This window comes from Corvus kubaryi, unplaced genomic scaffold (assembly GCF_017639235.1).
Source record: "Corvus kubaryi isolate FWS band 111438036 unplaced genomic scaffold, C.kubaryi_AGA036_p1.0 37398, whole genome shotgun sequence".
Taxonomy (NCBI): domain Eukaryota; kingdom Metazoa; phylum Chordata; class Aves; order Passeriformes; family Corvidae; genus Corvus; species Corvus kubaryi.
In genome coordinates, this window is record NW_024581137.1 from 50,654,526 (window position 1) to 50,670,712 (window position 16,187).

Below are 16,187 nucleotides of genomic sequence, written 5' to 3' on the forward strand. Positions count from 1 at the left end.
TCACCCAAAATCAGTTATGAAACTACAGCATTAGCAGATTACAGAAATTACTGTGTCAGGGTTATTTCCCATGCTGTTTCAAAGGAAAATTCATTATTCAACAGCTACAGCTGGCCCTTCTGTTGCCCAGTCTGAAAAAGGTTTTGAAACACGGGTGAAAACAGGAACAATTACAAAACCCCTTTTTGTGTAACTACATTGTTTGTCATGAAAGGGCTTGTCTTCTTCGATCTCCTGAATAATTTTCTAAAAAGCAAAGCATGCTAACAAGTAAGTTAATGTTAAGAATAAAGCCTACACACCTGTATGTGTGTGCTTAGGGAGCTGGCTGAGTCTGTACAGCTTGAATTTTTTTTCTTCAGTGGAAATTTCCTCCTTGTTTACTGGTGGCAAAGGTAAGAAATCTATTTTTAGGACAACCCACATTTGTGTGGATGCACTTCCAGAATGGCAGTGTTAAGCTTACTGCATCCTATTCCTCTAAGAAATCATGGGAAAACGCACACTTAAAATGAGGCACATGTTAGTATCATTTAGAATTTTATGATTACAGAAATCAGCTGAAGAGACAGTTTTATTCTTCATCTTATAATTGCAGTTGTAAATTCTTAACTACAGGTGTGATATTTTCATTAAGTGTTTAAATCCCCCCCTGATGGGGGACTCCTGCAGCACCATAATGAAGAAGAAACAACAATAACAAGAATAAATAACTGTGCCCATGCTTCTAAGGCATGTCAAGATGTTGGTTTGAATTCTGAGCTCTTTAATTAGTCCTGAGTCCTACACATGAGTGGTTCCAATTCTAAGACCTGTTACCTATGTGGTGACACTACTGCCTGGTTTTGAGCTCTGCAGATGAAAGGGGAAGCTTGAAAGGAAGAGAAGCATATCAGAAATTTGACCATATGTAATTTTTTCCCTTTTTTTTTCTTGGGCAGAAAATAGTGTTAATGCATATTAATGCAAGGCACTAGTAGTGATGATGATATCTGTCTACAGATGAGCTGCCCATATGTAAGACTTGTTTTCTTCTCCAGCATTCACAGAAGGAGAACAACACCGGCTATGTGATCTTAATGTTCCTTTTCTTGGTAAATTGATCGTGGCTTCTTTCTGTTTCAACTTTGGTATTGAAAGAAACTTGATCTACACAGGACCAAAGACCAGATGTAACTGAGTTTCAGTCCTGATGTAGTAACATCCTCTTTGTAGCCTTGGGCAGGTCACTTGATCTTTGAATTTTAAAGCTTCATATTTTGTTACGCAAATTAATTATAAAGATGTTGTGGTGTTAACTTGAGCCACATTAGTGGTGGCAGAACAGTTTAGATGTTCTTCATAAAGGGTGGTGAAGAGGAAGTTGTGCTAGGCAAGAAGTGTTATTAGAGATACATCTAAGTAGCAAAATTCAGATACTGAGCCTAATCTGGGTGTCCTAAAGATGAGAGAGCACCCAGATTTGGGGTTCGATATGACATTGACTATTTTTTAACTTCCAGGATCAAGCAGATGACCTGTTTTGTTAGAGTTGGAATTTCGTATTTTCCATGACTTTCACATGCCTAATTTCAATTGCTTTTTCCCATCAGCAGGAAAGGTCATTCTCATTAGGAGACAAATAACGCAAATTGGATGCATTCAATTTGCATGTGTGAATATGCGAATGAACAGACTTCCCATTTTTCTTCTCAAGGACTGACCTCTCACTCGAACAGAATTTATTCTACTCTTAGCTGAAAGTGAACTTCTATACAATAAAGATGGCTGGGAGTCACAGGGCATCTGACATATTTTAGCTAATTGTGATTCCAGATATTTGATGGCAGACAGAAAACCAGTGGCTGGATTTCACAAGAATGAAATATTAGTAGTCAGCCTAGATTCCAGTTTTTGTGTAGAAACAGAGGTGATTAAGTGAAATTATTAGACTTGTTCAAGGCCAACATCAAAAATAGTTTTAAAGACTCGTGTATAAGATTGATGTTATGAGCAGCCTCTTGATGCAGACTGGGAACATAGCCATGGAACAATCCCAACCTCCAGCAATAAGGAAGCAGATTCAAGGTCACTTGCAAGCTGAGATGCTTTATATAGCACATCTTAATGCTTGCTTACATTCTGGACTGACCAGGGGTTCTTGCAGTACCAAGGATTGTCCTTTTATTAGGTAATCACTATGAGTGATTATCAGATGAGAAAAACCTTGCCATCATTATCTGTGATGGACAATACACCATTATTCTGCAATAGAATTTAAAAGTATCACCACACTTTATTCTTTAGTAACTAGATTGAGTAAGGGTGTGATCCAGTATTACTCTCCAGTTCCTTCAAAAATAATTACGCACTAAAATTTGTAATACATCAAAAATTTAATTATGCTAAAAGTGCTTACTAATGTTTTGTTATTACTCTGTTTAATCTTGGCATCTGTATGCCATCCATTAATTTATTTCAGTAAAAACTATAGGTCACATTGTGGAATTCTTATTATATTTCTATGTAGTCAAAACTCCCATTTTTTCCCAGAGCATAGCTTAAGTCAACACATTGATTTGAGCTACATGACTTTGTGCATGCAGTGATGCATCTAACAAGGGAAGATAACTAAGATAATGATTTAGTTTGTGTATATTTCAGATTATCCATAATAATTTTTTCAGTTCATAACACTTTCACTTATTAGTTCTTGTATTATATTAAGCAGCCACTTAAATATTTCATCAGTTTTAAAATAAAGAATTTATTTGGGGCACAAACTTCAATGCCCCTCTTAAGGAAATAAAATATAAACTGCAAAATAAAATGATAAGCTGAAGAGGCACTGCATAATAAAATGATAAGCTAAAGAGGCCCTCCAACAGTAATTAACCTATGTTTTTGTTTCATATATATAGTCACGCAAACTCACATGAAAGAATTATATAAGCTGCTGCTTCTTTATAAAGGCAAAAATACTGTTTTCATAAAAGTCACTACACCATGATTTTGTAAAAAAAAAAAGCTCATACCCATACTGTGCTTGAATTTAACTCAGCATACAAAATATGTAATTTGGCTCTTGTAAAGAAATTCTCTAGAGGACCCTACCCAATGCTCTCTTCTGTACAAGCTTATTTTAGTACTATGGGAGAGTAACTGTATTTTGGAGAACTTTAAATAAAAATAAGCACACACACCCCACATATAGCTTAATAAATACACAGACCCACACTATGTATAAGTATGCATGCAGTATATAAATCATTCAATGATTTGAAAATGTACTCTTTAAAATCTACTGTGTGAGGGAATCTTTGAACAAACTCTTAAAAAACATGCAATAAACTTGTCCTGCTGGCACTCTGCATACGTATTTCTTCTGCTGTATGCCCAGGGCAGGAAGAACTGTCTGAAAATTGTTGGTCTGTAGTTATATCTTGACTCATAAATCCTTTAGAGGACTGTGATTACAGAGCAAAAGGACAAAATAGTTTCTCACATTTTCTATCACTCTCAGTACTACAAATGGCATTAGCCAAACAGAAAAACATATTTGTGATTGCTTTGAGTGTACACTGTAGCTCACAAGCATTTCTCTCTGCAACAGTGGTGGATGGAGTAGTTCCTTCTGTTGTGTGAACGCAGAATGAACTGGCTCAGAGAATTAATCCTGATAAAATTTTTTTATTTTTGCTCAGTTATTTTCCCCAGGTCTGACCAGCCATGTGTGGCTGTGTCAGTGCTGCTGACAGGCAGTGGGAATAAACTGAACAAGAATGGAGCTGGACAGGATCAGCACTACAGCCCAAAAAGTACTTGCTCGAGTACTTTTACAAAGTGCTCAAATGAAAACCTCACTTGAGTTTTTCAGAGGTTCTATGGAGATTATTAGCCTGCAGTAATATAAAATCAATTAAAAGTAGGGAACTTGGAGTTGTACATATCTGCTGGAGGATTACTTCACAAGTGCCAAATTATGGGCTAAATTTTAGAACTTGAACAGACAAAATAGTTTTTTATTCAGGTAATCTGTAAGGTGCTTTAGGCCACAGAGAAGGAATCTGAGACTTTCTGCAGAGCTGTTTGAAAGCTAATGTTCCCTCAAGCCTGGCATGACTCAAGGTACAACAAGAAAATATGAAGGGTAGAAGGATGCATCAGCAGATCCCGCTGCGTGGTGATGGTGTTGAACATGGGAGTCAGTTGTGGGGCTGCAAAACAGGGGAAGGCAAGGAGTACAGCTGGAATTTAATCTCACCAGGATGCTGCTGGTGTTTTACTGTGGGGTGTGGGGTGAAGAGAACTTGGAAAGATGATGAGCTCACTGATGTGCTATCTTTGCCACTGCAACAAAAAAACCAAGTGTATGTCATAGCCTATAGTGTTATTTAGGACAAGAGCAATGTTCAATAATTAATTCCCTAACAGGTTTGCTAGCAGCCTGAATGCATTCCAGACTAAATGTCACTTTGGTAACAGAGTTGAAGGAGGGAGAAGATCTGTCTGAGACAAGCTGGTTGTTTTCTTACTTTGTTGATGATATTCAGGTGTTAATACACAACAAGACAGCAAGTAGGTCTCAAAGTATATTGTAATTATGCTAATTTTGGGGCATGTGACTATAAATGGACCAACAGGTGCTGCAGGCTAAGATTTAAAGATGGGGATGATGTCAGGTTAGCATATGCTCAGAGTACTGGCACTTGGATACCCCCAGTGATGACAGGACAGTGTGGGGTAGGAAGATAGGCTGTCAGGCTACAGAAGCAGCACAGACGTGACTTCATAAATAGCAAAGCTGTCACATGCTATGCAGCATTAATGGTACTGCAATAAAAACTACATCCTCTGCAATACTTTACCACTGACTACAAACTGCAGAGTTATTTCCCATGGTTTGTTGTTATTACTATTCAGGATGAAGTGACCCTTTTGTATTCAGGTTTTCCTACGTGCCTTATAGTGACTTTTAATGCATTCTTTTAATGTATGAGTAGCTATTGGCAAATTAACAACAATGCAAAAAATATTGTTTCTGTAAAAGCAAGTAAGTTTTGAGGTATCAACACACATGATATAAAACAGTACAAATATATCCTATGAAACTTCACTAATTTTGTATTATCTCTACAATTTAAATAGGTGATTACTCACAGAGTAAGATGAAGTATGTGGACAGTAGTCTCTAGAAAAACACTGGATTTGGAGATTTTGTCAGACAGCCACATGCTTTTCTATATGTTGTATAGATTGACCTTTCCTCTTGCCCAGGCCAAGGGCTACAACTTAATAAAATGGGAAAAACATTTTTCAGTGTGATAGTGACTTTCAAAGGGGTGCCTTATGGAATAGAATGAGGCTGTGTCAGGGGAAGTTCAGACTGGACTTCAGTTAGGAAAAGGTTCTCCACTGAGAGGGTGCTTGGTCACTGGAACAGGCTTCCCAGAGAAGTGGTGATGGCACTAAGCTTGTCAGAGTTCAGAGAATATCTGGACATTGCTCTCAGTCATATAGTTTATTTCCAGGTAGTCCTGCAAGGAGCAGGGAGTTGGGCTTGACAATCCTTATGGGTCCCTTTCAACTCAAAAGATTCTGGGATTCCATGTGACACACTGCATGTAAAATGTGGTCAAATATCACATATGCCTTGTAGCATAGACAGAGATGGGGTATCAGCATGCAGTATCTCTGCAGTTGCAATCTCTGGCAGGGTGGGTATAATTTGAGTTTAATGTATGGCTTACAGGACCTAAAATTAGAAAGATGAAAATATTTTAAAGAGTTGGATGAATCACAACCTATTCCTTGTTCTGTCCTCCCACCTTTGAGTTAGTATGAAATCCCTGGACTCCTCCATTCAAATACTTAGATATACCCAAGTGACTAGAGATGGCTTTTGCTTTCATATGAGGGCCAGAGGACTATATATCATCCCAGGGACTGAGGATCCTGCCATTTTTTTTTTCTTACTTGCAGGTGTAATTACTGTAATGTAATGTCTACTTGAGAAAGGAAATTAAACTCTCAAGAACAAATTAGCTAATTTCCCATTAATGGCATGATTTTTGTTAAAAGGCCTCTAGAGCTGAGTCCAGTTTCTGAAAAGAAGTTTTGTCTTATATTATAAAATAACTTGCTCTCTTGGTGTCAGCATTTTCTGATAGACCACTGCCATGTCTTCTGTGGATCAATTACTGGACACCGGAGCTCTGTGAGGAGTGTAGTCTTTGATGGGATAACTGCATAAAGTTCTCCTAATCAGGAGATCACACCTGACAGACCTTTTTGGTCTTCCAGCCTTTGGTGGCTTTTACAATGGCAGTAGCCTTATACAGCAATGGGCAACTGGCAGATGCTGTAAAAGTGCATTTTATATATGACTGTTGCAGGAAGGAATACCTGCTGAAATTTATTTGCTCTGTCCTTGAACAACATTGAATTCTCCAGATTAGGTGGTGCCTGTGGAGCAAACCTATTCATTTTGCTAATGAGACAGAGGAGGAAGATAAAGATATAAAAAATGCCTGGCATCATATTTTATTAGTCACCCAATATAATTATTGACAGGGATCGAGGATGTTAAGTTCCAGAAAAGGACTACTTATTATCTTAACACTCTTGAGATGCATTAAACACATTTGAATTTAATTAGAAAGGAGTATCCATGATTTAAGAATAAATCTTGTACCTATTAATTTAAGAAATTAAGATGATTAATTTCCTTTAAAATTTCTAGCATTTTGGATAAAAGTCCTTCATAAAAGGTGCATGGCTTACTTTCAAAGACTAAATTTATACAATGTGATTTTTGTCACCCAGACTGAAAAACGGTTGTAGTTAATACTGCATAGATTTTTGAAATGCCTTCCGTGTGGTATTTAACAGCACAAGAATCTTAGTCATGATGAGTCAGATGCTGAATTTAGAGAGAAAAAAGTAAAATTATTTAACTAATACCTTTTTTTTTTATTATTGTTTAAGGATTTCACAGTGCAACCTATCTTCTTCAAAAATAGTAAAATTCCATTTCTCAAAACTATGTAACTAACAAAAAATAGCTTGAGGATAGTTCAGAGTAAGCACAGATGGCCCAGCAGATTAATGATTTAATTTTTTTAAAGGACGATGATTACAGCCATGTTAAGTAGTCAGGAACTGATCATATGGGTGGGTATTTGCAATTTTGTCATTTATAATGCGGCTAATGCATGATCACATCTTTTAGAATCAATAGTAGATTGGCAGACTCAGATGTCTAATGCAAGATGTTGACTGGCCCACAAATTAAAGGAGAATATTCTGAAAGCACAGAGAAACATTGTAAAGTAACAAGGTAAATGATCAGCAGAGCTTGTGGGGAAAGCACGGGGTGGTGACGGGTGAGAGCGTGCAGCCCGTGTTCTGAGTTGTGTAGATGTAATGTAGTGCCATGAACACAACAAACCGAAGTGCAGCAGGGCCTGGGGTCATTGAAAATGGGACCATGTGGGCACTTCAAGAGTAGGAACTAAACAGATGAAGAAAAAGCACAGGAGTGAAGAGAGCATCTCTTCTTGAAGAACAGAAGAATTGTTTGTGACACTTTGGTTTCAGAGACACATTTGGTGCTATTATTCAGCCAGTGGTAAAACAACATTAAAGCTTCTAATGATTATTTGCTAACACAAATGATATTGACTTTGCTGTCGGATAACTCTTTTAATCCCATTATGGTGTTGCTATGTAACCAACACATGATATTGGCAAGCTTGTATTACATATGGGCAAACATAACACTTTCAACCAGTAAAATAATTATTTTATGTACTTAGTACATCAGGAACTTTCCAAAGATGAGAAAAAAAATATAAGAAAAAATTATTTTGATTAAATGAACCCCAGAGAGATGGTAATGACTTTTTTTTAAAGGATGTACTTACTCTGGTCGACAAATCACTGCTAATGCTACTGGCAGATAACACAAAAATGCTGGCAAATACTGGAAATAGGAGTGGTAAATGACAAGGATGAGCTAATCATACAGAGCAATCTGAAATGTTTGGGAAGCAGAAAACAAAGGAGGCTTGATTTCAGTCAAAAGCCCATGAATGCACCAGGAGCAAGGGGCTTCGGTCCTTTATGCAAAACAAGGGCTGTACCTGGAGGGCAATGATTCAGAATAAAAATTACAGATTGCTGCTGGTTGGTATGAGTGAAGTTCAGAGGTAGCCACTATTTTCTATGTCAAGGAAATGATTGCTATAGCATTTGGATTAAAATGTCCCTAAAATTGGCTTTAGTCTCTGTAAGGACGGAAGTGGACATGGCAATCAAAACCACAAGGCAGCCTTTTACCTACAGCCAGGCCTCTGACAGAAGGAGGACAGAAGTAGATACAAGTGTCTTCAATTGCACATTCCATTTACTTCTGGGAAGTAATCATGTTTTTCACCTCTGAATCTGTGTGCTGTTTTCCTCTGTAATGATTAAATGGTCTGTAATAAAGAGCATAAAATAAGAAGGTGATTTTACATCTGGTCATAGGATTGCTGAAATTGAGCCTAGAATACTGCTTTCAGTTTTTGTGTCTGCATTTTAATAAGTATGTTAGAAGTTTGGAGAGAATTCAGGGATGAAAGAAAAAAAAAGAGTTCATGGTTGAGAGAAATCTTTAAAGGGTAAATTTACTTAGAGTAAATCTTTTTAAGCAGTTGAAAAGGAGATTTTGAGGAGAATTGTGATTAGCAGGAATTTAATACTGAGCACACCATAAGGAGAAGTTTTCATCCATCTGCTCTAGCTGAACCCCTCTCAGAGGCTGATTGAGTCTAACACTAATTTCTGGGCTCAAAACAGACATAGACTGGTGAAAGGGACACCTTTTTTTTTTTTTTTTTTTTGGTTGATTTAATTCTTTGGTTCTTCTGTAACAGTATTGACCCAGACAGCCATTTTACCAATAAATACCTACTTGAAGAATCAGCCCAAACAGCCATGGGTGCACAGCATGGAACAGATGACCCTGGCCTTGTTCATATCTACACAGCAGGTGAACTTTGACTTAGAGATGCAGCTGCATATCCTTGAATATTTCCTTTCATTTTATTCTTAATAAAATTTAAGCTGCAATGTGGTGTGAGTTTTGTTTTGTTTTGAGGACTGCTTTGAATACTCCCAGTGGTGCATGAAAGACCCATTAAAGGTGAATGGAAGCAAAACGAACTTTCAGTCACTTCATGCTGCCTAGATATGCAAGAGAAACTGTTCTAGCTTCATGATGTGACTTATGCTTCCTTTACCTGACAGCACTCAACTCCTGCAGCGTTTATGTTTCTGACTGTAATAAACTCTGCAGGTTTTCTGACTCTAGGCTCCTATCAGTGAAGGAAACTTAAGGATTATAAGGGGTTTTGTTCATTACCAAATCCAGTTCCTTGTTATTGAAAGCAATCTCACTAAACTTTTTACAAGTGGACCAAGCTTTAAGTTAGAAGTAGTGCAGATTTTTACTAAAATGTTAGTTTTAAAAGCTTGTTCAAGATTGTAATGCTTTGATTGTGCTTTTTTCTTCTTTTTGGAGGGAGTAGATATTCATCAATACATTTATTACTATATATATATAAAATCCAGAACATACCTATGTGGGTCTATACTGAAGTAGTTTATAGCCTTTTTCTTTTCGTGCCAACATTGTAATTTTTAATTTAAATTTCTTCCCCTTGGATGTTTAAAAGAATTAAAAATATATATTGTGCTATACTACAGCATTTAGCTGGGGAGCTATTGTTACTGGGTTGATGCAATGAAAATATAGGCTGGAAGTATTTGGAACCAAAAAAAACCCCACTTTTTTGTTCTAAAAAAAGCAAAAAAATAAAAAGTATAAGTTATGAATAGAAATGAAATGTCAGCCAGCAATGTTTTAAGTTGAATCCAGATCCAAGACCGATAGAGCTGGATTTCTAAAGTTATAATGCAATTCTTGCTGTGTTTTAGCTTACCAAATATAAGACACTGAAAAAATTGCCCAATAAATAAACTTAATGTACGTAATTGTGATAGCATAATGTTTCTTTTTTACCATTATCAAGATACTTTAACTTTTGAATCTTTCTTTTTGTCTTCTGTAATTGGCTTTTGAGTATAAAGTGCTGGGTGTCGTCTGTGGCATATGTTTACCCAAAATTCTCTTCAAAGTCAGTGGTCCTTCTTGGCACCATATTATAGTGGGCTTTGGGCTTCAATCTGGCCAATTCTTAGGTAATATCTTGAATATAAGTATGTAAGTAGTCATACTAACTGAGAGAATAGCTTCCTATTTTCTGTTTAGTCCAAGCTGCATTTGGCTGAAGAATGATTTGAAAAGCAAGTATCACCTATTCAAATGCTATGAGATAAATTTAGATTTAAAGGCATGGTGCCAATTTCGCATTTACAGTTAAAGAGTGCTTTAAAATCCATTGGCAAATTCTGAGGGAACCTTCCTAGAGAAACAGTTCCAACTTTAAAAACTTCCATCTTTGACAATTTGAATGAATTTTATTAGCTTGAATATCCCAACTTTTTTTTCTGGAAAATCTCAGAGGTAACCCTGTGCACATAAAACCCTCCTTGGGGATTCGGGGTACAGATACTTACTGGGTCATCCTGGAGCTGAAAAATGGTGTTAAAACTATGCTGAAAAGCAATAAACTGAGCAAAATCTCATAAATCTTCTCAACTTTTATGCTGAGGGGTTAGGCACCACCAAATGTAAGTTTAAAAGAAGGCCAGTTTTTATTATTGCTTTTGTGTGCGTGTAGCTGTCCATTACCAGTATGAGAACGTTTTCTATTTACACCTAAATCGCACGTAGCTTACACCTACACCAGGTCCCTTAGGGTTACTGAGGAGGTCCTAAGAACAGCTGAGGACAGTCCCTCCAGCACTGTCTTGTTTTGTCTGGGATATGGGTGCAAAACATCTAGAAGTCTTTTAACCACTCTGGTGCAAAGTATCTCAGACTTGCTTTGGTAGTTTTGCATCTAGTATACTTCAAACTATTACTTTTGTACTCCCATCAGATCAATGCATGCATCTGTCAGCCTTCTCATCAGTTTGCAAAAGCTGCCTACTTTAGACTGAGTTTCCTTTGGTATAAATAGATTTTGCTGTGGTGGCTACTCTGACCTTCCTTTGTGATGTAGATACCTCAGAACCGAGCAGTAGCTTCTGCCCACGAAAGGATCGAAGCTATTTCCACCCCTTCCCTGCCTTTTCAGCAAATATAAATGTATATCATGTTTCTGATGATTCATCTGCTAGAACTGGAAGAAAGAACTTGACAGTCCACAGTATGAGACAAATTATGTACTATATCTCCTCCTTAGGTTTCAAGTAAGGTTTCCTTACTTCAAATTCAGTAGATTAAAAGGAACACATATTGCCCAAATGGAAGTGGCAGCTTCAGGTCTTCTAAATCTTAATTTTAATTTCTATAAGATACAAAAATTCAGTTAATTTTCCTTGCAATCTTCCAGTGTTTAATATGTCTGCAGATAAAGTTAGAAATGCTTGAAATGCTGTTCCTTGACAGTGCATGAGTCATTTCCCAGGTAGCTCAGGAACTAACCCTCACCTCAGGCTTGGACTGCTGGCTGAATCTCTGGTTGTTCCTGTTTTTCCTCTTTGATTGGGCCATCTGGTCTCCCTAGTTCTTAGAGCGGGTTTGTTATGGTGACAGCATTTCTCTCTTCATCACAAATACCGTGAAGGCCTAACACTGGGTTCCTAACAGCCTGGCTACAATACCATTGTCATTTATTGTGTGAGTCTTTTATATAAGATGATGAAAGTTGGGATCCTGTCTGTTCTGTACCAGTATTTCTATAGGCAGCTCTAAGAGAATTTGGTTTCCCTGGGGTCAGGTTTGCACATACCAGACAGTTGTCTGCTCTTGCCAGCTGTTTTTGTTATAATAAAAGATATTGTGTTTACCTATAACCTCACCTTCAGCTACACTGTTCAGTCTGGACCATCTCCTGAGCAGAGAACAGCATTAGCCTTATTCTAGTCAAAATTAGAACTAGGCTTCAACTAGAAGCCTAATTCTATGTCAAATTCATCTTGGAAACTAGGGATGCTTTCACCACTTTCAGCATCTGAAGAAGAAAAGGAGATTGAAGATAAATGGGAATAGGCAAAGAAAAAACCCCAGAGAAGTAATAATATTTTCTGTCAGACAGAATCAAGTGCTGTGCAGAAAAGAGCTGTAAAGTAGGACAGTTTTCCCCAAGAAGGCGCTCAAAGACTGTGCTCCCTGCTCCTTCAACTCTACTTTTAATGGTATTCTGTTCCTACAGCCTCAGTGAACGCCTGAAATCTCCCTCCCTGAGCTTCAAGAGGAGAGAGCATGGGGACATTTCTGGCCTGTCACATGCAGGGTGTGACTGTGCCTGCAAATACCTTACCTTTATCTTCACAAGTATCAAAAGAACAAGAGTGGAACTGTGGCCATTCTGAAGCTGCAGGATGCTCTGCATCCATTCAGGACTACAAGAAATACATCAGTCAAAGATTACTTTTTCTAACTCTAAAATTTCATAAATCCTTTACCATTTGCTTTTAACCAAGAAAATGGGCCAGATGCTGGGGAATGAATATAATCGGAATTATAATTGGCATTGACAACATGTATAACGTATCAATAGTTGTAAATAAGCAGAAAATGATGATCCTTATTTTTGAAACTTCTTTCAACTAATGATACGTATTTGGATTGAAATAAGGGTTTGATTTGCTAAACCACAATCTATAATTTATAGTGTGTCCTAGATTAATAGTCGACTGTGGATATTTAGACAATTGATCTACTTGCAAACTCAGAAACAAAGAAGATTGCCCGTGTGTGTAGAGGGAACAGGGAAAAATGCCGAGATTGTGCCTTCTCTCCACAGCACTTGGGCAAAAACCAACAAAGCAGAAATCACTCAAAGGCAGAAACCTGCTCCAGGGGAGTGGAACACAAGTTGTGACTGAAGTTTTAAGTACAGTCTTTCAAACTAGAAATTCTGTTGCGTTTACATTGTTGAGTTTCAGGAGGATCAACTAGAGCCGAACATCCCCCACTCTCTCATGGTGCCCTCACGGGTTCAATGACAGTGGTGGCTGAACCCCTGTCCATACCCGTGTCTGAGGGGCTCCGTGCGCTGCTCCGGGTGACTCTTGCGGGTGACCCCCGGGGTCCAGACTGCTCTGCCGACTGCCCTCACTGGGGAGCTCCCTGCAGGGCCCTGGGCTGCAGCTCTTCTCATGGCAACCACTGCCTCCCGCCCTGCTCCCCTCCAGGAGCGTCCTGCCCCCCGTTCAGACTGTCCCTTCTCCCACGGCCCCCGCTCCCTGTCCCCCAGGTCACAGAGGGGCTCTCTGTCCCTGCCGGTCCCCACACGGGCACAAACAGCTGACTTGTTTCCGACAGGATGGGAGGACACAGTCTTAAGGTGCACCATGGGAAGTTCAGCTTGGACATTAGGAGGAAATTCTTCACTGAAAGAGTGATTCGACATTGCAATGGGCTGCCCAGGGAGGTGGTGGAGTCACCGTTCCTGGGAGTGTATAAGGAAAGACGACATGGTACTTAGTGCCGCAGTCTAGTTGACGTGGTGGTGTTCGGTCATAGGTTGGACTCGATGATCTCGGAGGTCTTTCCTGCCTAAACGATTCCGTGATTCTGTGAACCCCCCTTGCCGGTGAAACCATCCCCGCCCGTCCCCGGTCCCGAGCCCCGCCCCCGCCTCCTCCAGGCCCGCCCCGGTCCCGCCCCGCCTCGGCCGCGCCCCCTCCCTCCCCCCGCCCCCCGCCTCCCGCCTCCCGCCTTCCTTTAGCCCCGCCCCGGGCGCGCCTTCGCCCGCCCCGCGCTGGGGCTAAGCCACGCCCCGCCCGACCCCGCCCCCACCCTTCCCCGCCCCTGCCGGGGTCGCTGCGCGGTGACGCAGCAGGAGGAGCTGAGGCGGCGCTTCCCGCCCTTCCTCCTCCTCCTCCTCCGCGCTCGCCGGACGGGGACAGAGCGGCGGAGCCGGGGCCCCTCAGCCACTGCCGGGGTCCGGGGGAGCAGCCGTGCTGCATCCGGCCATGGTGCCCCGCTCGTTGCCGGCGGGGCAGGAGCAGGCGCGGCGGCGGCCGCCATTGCTTGCGGGGGCCGCGGTACTATGAAGGATGGAAGCGGACGAGGTGACGATCCGGGAGCAGAACTTCCACAGCCAAGTGCGGGAGTACACGGTAGGTGCCGCCGTGCCCCGCGGACCCTTTCTGACCTGTCATTGCTCTCCGTCCCAGCCCTGTCCCCGGGCACCGGCGGCTTGTCCCGCTCCCTCCCGCTGTCCTTGCCTGCCCCTCGCCCCAGTGCCCGGAGGAACTCGGGGGCCTGTCCCGGGTGGGCAGAGAGGTGCGTGCACCTTCTCTGAGGTGCCACGAGAGCTGGAGGATCCCAGCGCTGAATCCCCTGGAGGGTTTTCCTCTCCTTGTGCCTTCAGCGAAAGATGGAGATGCTGTGTATGCATGCAGGGCATCGGTGTACTCCATGGGAGTGATCTCGGAACAGATACCAGTGCAACAACCTCGTGAGCAGTGCTCAGCTTCCTAAGAGATGACTGAGAGCGGACATCATTAATGTGTATAGGTATCTAAAGGGGAGCTGCCAAGAGGATGGATCAGGCTCTGCTCGGTAGTGCCAGCCACCAGGAGATGAGGCAATGGGCAGAAACTGATGCACAGGAAGCTCCAGCTGAACATGAGGAAGAACTTCTTTACTGTGCAGGTGACCATGGACTGGAACAGATTGTCCAGGGAGGCTGTGGAGCCTCCCTTACTGGAGGCAGTCAAGAACTCCTGGATGCACTCCTTTGCTGTGTGCTCTGGGATGACCCACTGTGACCCATTGTGGGATTCTTTGAACACCTCAGCCCTCAGGTGCAGCCCTGTTCCATCAGGTGTGCATGGGATTTCATGGTGTCTCTTGTCATACTGGAATTCTCCTGCCTTGTTGGGCTGTTTGCAGTGCTGTGTGTATGCAGTGCGTGTTTTCCCTGATCCCTCATGTGCCGTGCTCTCCCAGTGGAGCACATGGCAGTGCCTGTGCTGTCCTGTCTCCCTCAGCCCTCCGTTGGCAAGTGCAGCACTACACCCTGCGTGCAGACAGAGCAGTTGCAGTTTCCTCTCTGACAGCCTCGTAATTGTTTTCAGGACTATTCAAAGCTGATGGAGGTGTTTTGATGGAGCTCATGTCTCTCCTACTTCAATTCCCGGAAGGAAATACATGCTGTACATGGGAGACATGCAGTGTTGTAGACGTGCTGTCCCAGCTCAGATGGGGAATCGTGTTTTCTTTGCTATCTCTGTTATTTGGGGGAAAAAAGGATTTCTTGAATTAAAATAAGATTTCATAATTTAGCTTTAAGTATTTTTCAGCCTTATTGGGAGACTCTAAAATACTGCTGTTAACCAGTTTATGTAGGGCTATGGCTAGGTCACTTGATAGCAGAGACTTGCTTGGAATGTATTAATTCCTCTTCTGTATTTTATGAATCTATGTTAAGACCTTTCTTGTGGTGAAGTATTCTATTTCTGGGATGTTTGTCTCTGAAGAGTGCAAAACAAGCCTGTATGAGGAGAACAGTTACTTTAGGAGATATTTTGGAATGTCTCTTCTTTGGGCATGGATGTAATGTATGTCCTGGGAGCCATGACTAGTGGAGGGGCACAAAAAGTAAAATACTTCTTTGTAAAGAATGTTCTAAGTATCATCTTAATCACCTTTGTGGTATGAAAACATGAAAGTATGTACAAATCTTCTCTCTTTTCCCTCATGTCTGTTTTTCCATTTGTATTTCATTGTGTGCTAATTATCTCCTACTTATTTTTACCAGAGTCTTGTTCTGATAAATCAGATGCTACATCTTGTGATTTCATTCAGTAGGAAACACAGATTTTTGAGTCTGAAGGAATGGCTGTATGCAGCCTCTCTGGGTACTGTTACAAATAGTGAAGTCTATTAAATTCTTAAAGAACTAGCTCATCTGTACTGTAGGTACCCCTCTAAAGTTAGAGGGACTTCTTCAGCCCCTCTAGAGCAATTGGTAGGTCTTCCTATTGGTGTAGTCATGTGAGAAATCACATAGGACATCAGTAACTCATATTTTAGAGGTGCAGTTTTGTTTTGTTTGAACAGTGGAAGCAGAATATTCTTG

General features: G+C 40.8%; 1 protein-coding gene across 1 annotated transcript in view; it reads left to right on the plus strand.

Moving 5' to 3' along the window:
* The first annotated feature begins 13,928 nt into the window (after window positions 1–13,928).
* The window catches only part of LMBR1 (limb development membrane protein 1), a 69,384-nt gene continuing 67,125 nt past the window's right edge, over window positions 13,929–16,187 (plus strand). The window contains exon 1 of the mRNA XM_042042825.1: window positions 13,929–14,220. Within this exon, the coding sequence (XP_041898759.1) occupies window positions 14,158–14,220 (63 nt within the window). The 5' untranslated portion in view covers window positions 13,929–14,157. The remainder of the gene's footprint in view (window positions 14,221–16,187) is intronic.